The sequence below is a fragment of the Dichomitus squalens genome (assembly GCF_000275845.1).
Source record: "Dichomitus squalens LYAD-421 SS1 unplaced genomic scaffold DICSQscaffold_30, whole genome shotgun sequence".
Taxonomy (NCBI): domain Eukaryota; kingdom Fungi; phylum Basidiomycota; class Agaricomycetes; order Polyporales; family Polyporaceae; genus Dichomitus; species Dichomitus squalens.
In genome coordinates this window covers 17,811-28,277 of record NW_006766912.1, presented here as the reverse complement: position 1 = coordinate 28,277, position 10,467 = coordinate 17,811, and the positions used below count along the sequence as shown (strand labels likewise).

Sequence of the window (10,467 nt, the reverse complement as noted above, 5' to 3'; positions counted from 1 at the left end):
GGGCAGGCGGGAGGCCGGTCGTGCGCGGGACGGCGCGAGGCCGTGGGGGGACATCGGGCTGCGGATGGGCGACGAAGAAGTCCCGCATGGGGCGGCCGCTGCGGCGGATCCGGACGGCTCTAGATGGGGGAGAGGTGGTAAGTTTGTCAGCCGAGAGGAGAGGTTGCATCACGACGGGCAAAGCGCATCTTGTCGGAATAGGAAACAGTGTTTATACAGGTCTGACGGGCTGATGTCCCGCGAGTGTTCCCGGGGTGTTCGAAAGAACGGAGAACGAGACGTTTCCTGGCTGTTTTCCGAAGACAATCAAGAGGCCCCATGTGATCAGATGTGCAAAACTTCATAGAAACAGGCGGGGAACATGGCAGAGCACGAATGTTTCCAAATTCAACCTGTATCCGTAGCGTTACCCATTCCTTGATACACAGACCCTCTGTCTTGATCCCAGGAAACATTTTGTTCCCTCTCCCCCGAACACCCAGGGAACATTCGCGGAACATCAGCCTCTCAGACGTCTTTTCACCCAGTCTCCCTATGCGAGAAACAAGCGTCTTGCCCATCGTGCATGGACGGGTGGGACGTACCTCCAGAGAGAGAGGAGGATGATGAGTGCTGCGGCGACTACTACGAGCGCTCCCTCGACAGCGATCTGACAGGAAGAATGTGCCGGAGGCATGGAGTGTCAGCCTCCGTCGTGCTCCAGCTGGACTGAATTGCGCTCATACCTTTGTGCGCCCTAGAGACCGGTCGTCCCCGGAGGCTTGGGTCTGTGTAGGGGTCGGGAAAAAGGGCGTGTCGAAAGTGCTCGAGCCGGACGGGCTGAGCGCAGGAGGGCTCTCCACGAGTTGCGTAGGAGTCCACGTGAAACTGACTTCGCCATTGCCAGAGGGTAGTTCTGAGCTCGTCGCGATGGACGCGGCATTCGTGAGGCTGCCAAGAACAGTCGTCGGTCGCACCGAAGAGTCCGCAGCAGAAGCCTGGGGCGGTCGTACCGCGAGGCGAGCGCCGTCGAGCGAAAGAACGTGAGGCATAGTGGATGGTCGAGCGCGGTCTGAGTCGTCGCGTCAGAACACTGGGTAGAAATGGACCATGGAGATTGTTGTGCGGGCACACCGCGAGGACGCAGGACGACGAGCAGAGGAGAGCGAGCAGCGGACTTGCTTCGAGCACCTGTCTCCGAGGACGCCAGGGAGGCTGCCGCGGCTGGTGGGGAGCGTGGCTTGGCTTGCACGTTCACCATCGCAGGCGGCGTTCACCATCGGAGGCGGACACACCGACGACGACGCGCATGCTCCAGCGGATGCCACTTGCCACGAGCGCTCATTGGCTGGTGCCGGCTGGCTCTCCCCGCTGCTTGCGCTGCCTGCCGTCGATGCCGATGAGGACCTCGCTCACGTCGCAGACCTCGCTCACACCGCAGACGCACGCCACACGCCAACGTCCAGTCCTCGTCACCGCAATCCGAGCTCAAGTTGTACTTGTACACGACTACAATCCTTGTACACGACTACAATCCTCATCCCCTGCGCACTCCCAGCTGGCCACAATCGCCTCGACGATGCGGCGCGATGCCCGCGCCTGCTACCCCGATCCTCCTCCACCGATGACACCCGAGCGGTCGCGTCCCCTGCGCTCCCACAAGCCCACCCTGCCGTAGAACGTACTCGCAAGGCGTGCAACGCGAGCGCGAGCTGACAATCAAGTTGTCCGCACGGTCAGGACCGTACGCGACCGCATTCGATCGCACCCACATCCTGACCGTGCTAGACTCGACGACGGCCACCATTGATCCAGCTACACGCCCTCACCCTTTGACCCACGTCCAAGCCCGCTCACGCCCGGTATGGGTGAGTATGACCAAAACATAATTTATAGCCGTTGCGTAACACATTCACCGAGACTTATCCCTTTCCCGCTCACCTGAATCGCATATCCAGCGCGAATGGCCGCCCCTAACCCTCCACCAATACCAACCCGCACACGGTCAGTGTACTGTCGCTAGCACCCCCGTCGCCGTCTACCCCGCCGTCATCGAGTTGTCCGCACGGTCAACACCAGTCCCAGCGGCCTCGTCGGCCGAAGCTGCAACGTGCACTACGGTCAGTGCCAATTCTCCACACCACTATGGCGGCACTCACACGCATCATCACACCCTCAAAAGTCGTCAGCAGCACCACCACCACAGCACAGAGGCTGTCGAGAGAACCATCGCACACGCCAGAGCAGAAGTGGACAGGAACAGGTCAGTGAGCATCCCCTCCGAGCACGCCCCCTTTTATACACCTGTCCCGCTCGGCTGATCTGTCGCATGCGCGTACGTACCCCCGCAACCCATCCCTTCTCTTCTCACCCCTCCGCTTCCGAATGCACGCACGCGAAGCGCGTGCTCCCCATCGTCCGGCACGACCCTGTCCTCCAAACGCGCACGCGCGCGCCGGTCACCCGGACGGGTGAGCACTCGACTGCGACCGCCCAGTCGCCCGCGCATCCTAAGCGCGAACTCCGCTTGAGTTCCTGCCCACCGTCTTCCGACCCTGGACTTCGGACGTACGCAAGTCGGCTCGAACGAGCCCAAACAGCGCACGCGGTGACCGCTTTGCGACGCAAGAGACCCGACGAGCACGGCGCGGGCGACCGCAACACGCCCGGAATACGCAGCGCATCCCCGCCGGTGCATAGCACCCATCCGCGGCCATGTCCTGCAAACACACGATCGACGGATGTGCTGCAGCGCACACTGCGCATGGCCATGGCCGTGCGGACAGCTCGACCATCGTCGCTCGAGACGACCGACCGCTCGGAAGCCGTCTGCGCCGTCTCCTTCCGTCTGGTCGCAGATGGCACGCACCACGATGTCCGCCTGTCCGCGACCGCGACCCGGACGTGGCCAGCAAACCCCGCCGGCGGTGCACAGAGCGGACGGGACGCCGTCGTCCAGGTGAGTCTTCATCGCAGCTCATGTCGCTCGCGTCTCCGCCGGCCATAGAACGTAGTCGAGAACATGTAGCGGTTTAGCCGGAATGAACATCCACGTTATACGGCGTACCGAACGCTTGCGTGAATGTGGGCGTCCATCGCCGCCGCTTCCTGATGCTGCCCGATGATTGCGCACAGACCGCGTGCGTCGCGACTCGACAGCAGGCGGGTCTTTGGTGCAATTCCGGCCCAAAGTCACAATTCTGCCTCCCTGTCATTGAAACTGTCTCGAATGCACTGCGTTGCTCGTTCCGCACCGCATGCGCCCGTTTTCCCGCTCGCCCGAGGTGTTCTCGAAATGCGCAATTGGGGGCCGTTTTCGTCGCGTCCAAAATCGCATACCCTCTCCCACCTCATCCCTGCATGCATAGGCTGCAAAACGTGTTCGGACAGTGATCTGTGTGCATGGAAGACCCATCTGTCTCATCTTTACCGCACGGAAGGGCATTCTGAACGTCAGGAATCTGCGCAGGCTCACGGGGTACCTCGAGGACAGGATGGGTGTACCGGCCGCGTCGCTCGTCCGACAGCCTCGAAACAAATCGTGAATCGTTCTGTGGTGCTAGGGGTGCTCAGGACGGCCAGTGGGCATTGGTGCAACGCCGTGTCTGTGTCGTGAGGAGGCGATCTGTTGCGGAAATGTACCAAATCTAACAAAAAAAAACGCGATCCATCCTCACCATTCGTCTCCAGTTGACAGGCAAATGGGAGTGAGATCACCTATGCGTCATTCTGTGACAGCGAGCACGAGTTTTCCGACGATACAAAGCTGTCTGAAATTGGGTCGTTTGGGCCGATTTCATGGCCCCCGGACGAGAACATCGTCCCCCACTTCATGCGCTCCTGCGACGGCCGGGAAACTGCCAGAGATGCAATATACTGCATATTCCACACCGAACGCACGCGATTCCATCGTCCGCGGACGACTTTCGGAATTGTGCACTTTCGGGCGATTTCATTGCGTCCGAAAGTGCGCACGCTGTCCTGCGCCGTTCCTGCGTTCGAAAGCCGCGGAAATCACACAGAGGCTGCATCTTACATATTGTCTACTCATCTGGGCTCTTTTTTCCAAGCGCAGGGAGTAGCTTGCAAATCCTCCATCTCGGTCAGGTCCATGGGCGCTGCGCTGGTAACCCCGAGGACGAGATGGGCGTACCGGCCGCGCAGCTGGTCTGGCGGCCTCGGAACGATTTGCATATTGTTTCTGCAAGCTAGGTGTGCGTAAGATCACCATTTCGCGTCTATACCCGCAGTATCTGACACGTTAGGGAGTGTTCAGTGCAAGAAAAAATGCAGGAGAGCTGACCAAAATCGTGAATTCATGATGCGTTCACAGTTACGAGACGAGAATCGCACGCTCTAGGCAAATGTGAAGCGGTTTGAAATCCGGTTGGTTTGACCGGTTTCATGGCTCCCGGATGACAACATCGTCCCCCGCCTCGTGTACGCGTGCGACGGCCTGGGAAACGGTGTTTTCCCGAGCTAAAAGCACATCCGAAAGTCGCTGCCTCAATGGGGTTGCTGGCGGCGGGCGGGACCTCGAACAAGGCATGTTTACAACATCTGCATTTCGCTGCAGTATCTCTCTTAACACATATCACAGACTACTACATAGCTGTACGAGTCTGTGAAACCTTCGTAGCGAGTGAGAACACCAGAGGGCAAGACAGCACATCGAAGTAAGCGTTCTGATGACGCCCTCGGCAGCCGTGTTCGCGAAGCACGGACAGTGCCTCGTCGGCCTTCCCACAGAGCTGACGTGTCTCCACAGACGAACGCAAACACTGCCACTGTGGTATGTAAAGCGGTGAACATATTTCTGATGGGATTTGTAGCAGCCGACCTGCCTTCACGACGAGATATCAAGGGCCGGCTGTGTTTGTGTATTAGCGAGTATTCGCGTACTTTGTGGGTCCACGACCGGGAATCGGTAGACTGTGCTATACATATCGGCCGCCCCGTACTCGCGATCGCGCGCAATGGATCATTGTTGCGCCAGGAACGGGAAGTACATGGATGCCATACCGGCCGAGGTGAGCCTTCCGGAAGCCTCACTCCGCAGATAACGTGCGGATAGAACTCCAGGCACCGCTTTGGATCTCATAGGCATGAAGACCCCATCATACAACAGCTCCTCCAGCCTCAGCCTCGCCGACTCCCCCAACCCACGGCCTTCCACAACCCGGCCGAAGCAGCGCTTGACAGCTTGCAACGGCACGCAGTCCATCAGCGACAGCGACAGCGTGGGCGATGTGAACGACTTCCGCCTGATCTGCTGGCTCTGTGGGATAACGCACAGGTCGTAGTCATACGCTCGGTGCTCTGACGTAGGGGCCAAGCGGCCGCGCTACGATGCGAGCGAGTCAGGGTGCACGGTCGTCTGCCGCATGCGCGCAATGCGGTTCCGCATGTGCGCGTGCGTCTGCCAAAATCCTGGCAGGGAAAGAGGTTGTAGTGGTCCAGAACGCCATGGTTGAGGTGTGAGAAGTGAAGACGGGACTAGAGAGAAGTTACCCACGCAGGATGATGAGCTGCTCGACGAAGGCTTGGGGTGCGCATTTGCCGACAGCCAGTCCTGGGGTTCCCACACGGACTTGCCGATAGTGGACCCAGACTCGTTTTGTCGCTGGAGCGGAGAATTTTGGATGTAGTCAGTAGCGGAGAGGTGCAATGAAGTCGGCGAAGCAGCGTTCGTGGCCGTAGACCACGTGCTGGAGAGACGTCCTAGTATGCAACGAGTCGATCAGCCCTGAGAGCGACGAGCTGGGAGCGGAGTTGGGGATCGTGATTGTGCCATTGAGCGAGTCTATCCTCTGCATCTCTGCCTCCTTCGTCTCCCCGTCAGGGTTCATGACCATCTCGTCGCCGGTCATGTGTGGGGTGCCCCTAGGGCCGTCCTAGGGGAACGGCGCCGGCCTGTCCTTGTCATCTGAGCTGTTCTCGTGCTTCAACACACTCACGCTCTCCGGCACGTTCTCTGCGCCACCCCTGAACAAGCATTGGACTGTATGCCGCCTCTTCCACCGCACGGACCCCACCGAGTTGCTTGACGCGAGCGCGTCATCCGTTGCGGTGCGCAGCGGCTGTGCAGGCCCATGATCCTTCCCCCTACCCTGATGAGTCTTCTTCATCGTATCGCACGGCTTGCAGCCCGCGGGTTGGTAGACGTCAAGGAATGCGTTGCGGAAGCGGTCGCGGAGATCAACAGAGAGACGCGTCTAGGTGTCCAAATAGAGGTGTCCAGGTAGTGTTGCCTTTCGGCATTGGGGTAGTACATGTGGAAGCTGCGCGAGGCGAGGCGAGGAAGCAGTATTAGCGGTAGTGGTAGCAGTGACAGGATTACAACCACAGTCATCAGTCAAGGCGATCACAAGTGGACATATACAGACGGGCACACATACCGGTCTTTCACATCGACTGGCAACCGTCCGCCGAAGATAAGGGATGCCGATTTCCGACGTTCCACTACTGCTTGACAGCACGAGTGCGGCTCGCTGAAAGAGAGAGGATATCACGACTACGCACCTTGTTGCATCCAGCAACGAGCATGTGCGTCACCTCCTTCTGAGTATCCTTCTCCAGCTTGTCGTGGTTTGGTGGTGGTTGGACACCTGCGTCGCCGTAACAATTGAAGCTGGAGGTGGTGGGTAACGCATGCTTGTGGCGGGACGATAGCCAGGCGATGTCGGGTATAAGCGCGGAGATGTAAACCCGCCAGAGCGCTAGTGATGCGGACCTTGCACACTTTGTACCAATGAGGGCAACTTGAAATTCAGCTTCGCACTGTAGTACCCATCGTCCTGAACAACGTGCGCAAGCACAAAGTCAATGGCAGCTATTTGCATCACTGTCTGAGACAGCCGCGACAATCCTACATTGGAGGCCACTTGGGCTTCTTTCGCCGCCTTCCAATGTCTGCTCACTGCGGCGCTGCCCACATCTTTGTTGCACTCTCCCCAGTCTTTCCTTTCCACTATTTCCCTTTCTTGCGGAGTGATCACCTTCTTCACGTTGCTTGCCGCAGCCTGACGGCCACAATCTGTAATCAATGCAACTCCTGCTCGCTCTTTGCTCACCTGCCCACCTATCCTAACTCGCTTCCTCTGCATCTCCTTCTGCCGGCCATTGTACTGAAACACCATCTGTGGCATTACATCTGCCGTCCTAGTCACCTGGGAACCCTGTCCGTGGAATCGCACTCTCCCCAGTTCACGACCCTATCTTCCAAACGTACAGGAGTTGGCGCAAAATTACGTTGGCTACCAGCTGCAAGTTCCGGTGCTTAGCGACGACTGTTCCAATGGAACACGTCCAAGAACGCTGCAGCGCAAATTCACCGGCGGCCGCGTCCTCTGCTGCGGCTACCCTAGCGTGCCGTCTTGGCCCGTGCGGGCAACTCGATCATCGCCGTTGGCGATGTATCTCAATGGTGGCCAGCCTTGTGTTTTGATGTGCACCCATTGACAATGTCGTGCAATGACTTCCCAGCATCTAGGGGAAGGCGCAAATGTAGCTACTTATAATTGTGTATCAACAGCGAGGAAATGTTTTGCTAGAGAATCTAGTGGGAATGCAACATATGGGGATACAGAGGTCTGGGATGCTAAATCTGGCAACCTGCCATCACGCCCGAGTTCCGCCAAAGTGCTCACAGAGAACTTTCGGCCTCACGCGATGTCATCGCCAAAAATATCCTTGATCATCACTCTAGCCCTGCATTCACATGGTGTGCTGCCGGCTCCGTGTTTCGCTTTTGTTCCCTTCTAAGAGGAAGTCAATGAGTACACTGCTCACCTACATTGGATCCCTGCTGGAGGGGACACGAAGCCAAGGAGCAGATAATCTGCATCTTGTCATCATGTCCACTCCATCAGGGATCCGTGGGCAGCATGAGAGTTGCAAGATCCGTGAGACTGCGAGCATCGCATTTTCCCACTGAGAGCACCAATTTGCTAAGAAGATGTCAGGGTTGATGTACCGGAGAACTGATGTGCGCCTTGCTGCCACGATTGTCATTACCTGGTTACCCGCTCACTCGCATTGTTTATTGTATCCGTTCACACGTCTATCGCTCACGAGTCCCTCTGCTTGTGCCAGCTCCGACCTTGTCTCCATGTCCATTGCTCACGTTGCTCACTTACTATTCTGACTACATGACTGGTGACCATCACAATCTTGTAGCCACCTTTTCTGCACCACTTGGGTCTTAGACAGCACATCTGGTGATGCTAGAGTTTCTCACCTTGTTTTTGATGCAGTCAGATTTCGCGCAGAGTGCTGATGGATGGGAGGGAGCACGGACACAAACAGTGAGTGGTACGTATAAGATGTCTTGGTTTGGCAGGCAGAGCGCTGACCGTGAATATCCAGTTTGTCTATTCATCACCGACAGCGCAACTCAGTGTATACAGGCATGCAGCTAGCTAGGAACTCGACATGCCAAGTTCTGGTCTATGTAAGTCCTGATCCTATCTGCACAGTTGTTGTTCACATTTGCGAGCGCCTTGCTTGACAGCAGTTGAGAGGTATTTGCGGAAGAGATGACCGCTGGCAACGTGTTCGCGCTTGGGAACTGAGCAGCGTCATGTTCTTACGAGCGGCTGATGTCAGAGAATTTTTTGGTGCAGGCGCAGTGCATCGACAGGGATGGTACGCACCCAATGGCTCAGGTTGAAGTTTTGGCCAGACCACTGATATGGTACACAGCACCAGATCACCGGCTGGTGACACTTGCTGCTGCTCGAGAGAAGCGTCACACCAAGCGGACACAAGCTCAGGGAGACGGCCGGACGGCATGGAACTCACCTCGGTTGAGTTCATTTCTGATGGTGTGACACCAGACATGCTGGTGAGTTGGATGCAGCGCGATCATGTACCTTATGCTGATGGGGAGGGATGGGGCTCATGATTTTAGGTGTAGTTCTCTATGCACATCTGCACCGTGACATCTTCTCCTCGACGACCATCAGTCCACTGCTGTATCTTCGACAGCTGACAAGATGTTCTGCCAGACACCTTGCATTTGCATCCCTGATGGCTCGCCGGCTATGTTCGCTAGGATCTCTGCACGACACCGTGTCTGTCGTGATCTGGCCCATCCAATCGCAATGCCGCTTCGTTGTACACTCACCTTTGCACGGCCAGGGATTTTGCCATGCAGCAGCTCGTGGCTCCTCGTCCAACCTGGTGAGGTCCTGCGCTCCCTCATGGTCATCACATTGCTCCACCGTTGATTCCCCCTTGTCTATGGCGGCAGGGCTCGTGGACACCGGATGGCTTGGTGAGCTATGTATGCGGAGTCCACTTGGCATGTGCTGACGTCTGTACGTGGCAGGGAAATTAGTACAAATGAGCAGCAAGTAGGCATTGGTACGTGGGGTCCCGGCGGGGCACAGACGCACCTTGGTACAGCTGCGTTCAAGTCGGAGACGGTGATCAAGTTGTACAGATCACAAAGACGTACCTGATCTCGGTGCTTCCTGAGATGACCACAAATAATATGGCGGTGCGCGGGGCAGATGGTGGTGGCGGACAGAGAGAGTCGCGCGTCAGATAGGCGCCCGAGCTGTACGGTGACTTGCGTTCGCGGCCGCCGTCTGTTCCCCTTCACTTCGCACTCTCGAATTCCCCTGTAGTTGTAACAAAGCATGTTGCGGTGTATTCTACAGTACTGTACACACTTGAATGCACACGATCAGCCCGCTGAAAACTGACTTCCTCGCCTAACTCTGCCCAGTGGTCTTCAGAACCCAAAGAGGACCTTTAGATGCTAGAAAGACCTTTAGCACCCAAAGAGACCCTTAGATACTACATCCATGTCTATGTCAGTCTTTCCATCTGGTGCATCCATATCTCGGTTACTTACCCAGCGCTCTCAGTCTTTGTCGTTCGTGATCGGCTGCACTTGGCCACAACATCCGTGCCGGCAGCATTGCCCGTCCGTCCCCGAGCCCCGCTTCGTTGTCTTCACGTTGACCTCTCCTTCTTCACGACGCTCACCCCGCCCTCGCCGCTCATTATGCTCAGCACACCATGAAAGTGCGTCCAGTCATTCGTGCTTCCACCTCGCTGATTGAGCTTTGCCTCGGTAGGGGCGGTCTACTTTGGGTAAGTCCTTACGGTCAGTGACGGTCGTGACGATAATTTTTCATGAGGTGCTGCCGCTCCAGGGTTCTCGCCATCTGTTACCTGTTCACTATAATCACATATCTGGTGCGTTGCATATACCGTCTCCTGAGATCATCGCTCCGTTAAGCCTTACGACGGATGCCAACTGGCTAGGATGCACCGGTAGGCACGCCTTTGTGATCGTCACAACCTCGCGCTGGACGCTGATTGGACGGCGTAGACCGCATATAGGGGCATCTTTACGACTCTGACCAATGTGTGCGTCTCTGCGTTTGTGGTGCCCATCTTCTCTCCTGATCTTCTCCTACTTGAAACCCAGATTGTCAAACGTGCTCATCTCGCGCATGATGCTCAACATTCGAG

At 57.0% G+C, this 10,467-nt stretch overlaps 4 protein-coding genes across 4 annotated transcripts; 2 read left to right on the top strand and 2 right to left on the bottom strand.

Moving 5' to 3' along the window:
* Window positions 1–519: 519 nt before the first annotated feature.
* On the bottom strand, window positions 520–1,031 carry DICSQDRAFT_172191 (uncharacterized protein; the record flags this gene model as incomplete). The annotated part of the gene is made up of 3 exons (XM_007367928.1): window positions 520–532; window positions 585–649; window positions 726–1,031. The coding sequence occupies 3 exons, from the start codon at window positions 1,029–1,031 to the stop codon at window positions 520–522; spliced, it is 384 nt and encodes a 127-aa protein (XP_007367990.1).
* A 1,551-nt stretch (window positions 1,032–2,582) lies between these two features.
* On the top strand, window positions 2,583–3,006 carry DICSQDRAFT_156353 (uncharacterized protein; the record flags this gene model as incomplete). Its single annotated transcript, XM_007367927.1, has 1 exon — window positions 2,583–3,006. A coding segment is annotated over exon 1 (312 nt), but the record flags the coding sequence as incomplete, so codon positions are not given.
* Window positions 3,007–4,800: 1,794 nt separating this feature from the next.
* Window positions 4,801–5,595, top strand: DICSQDRAFT_156352 (uncharacterized protein; the record flags this gene model as incomplete). The annotated part of the gene is made up of 1 exon (XM_007367926.1): window positions 4,801–5,595. A coding segment is annotated over one exon (253 nt), but the record flags the coding sequence as incomplete, so codon positions are not given.
* A 32-nt stretch (window positions 5,596–5,627) lies between these two features.
* DICSQDRAFT_172189 (uncharacterized protein) lies at window positions 5,628–6,821 on the bottom strand (the record flags this gene model as incomplete). Its single annotated transcript, XM_007367925.1, has 4 exons — window positions 5,628–5,873; window positions 5,937–6,194; window positions 6,502–6,698; window positions 6,761–6,821. 4 exons carry the CDS (start codon window positions 6,819–6,821, stop codon window positions 5,628–5,630), a joined length of 762 nt encoding a protein of 253 aa, XP_007367987.1.
* Between the last annotated feature and the right edge of the window lie 3,646 nt (window positions 6,822–10,467).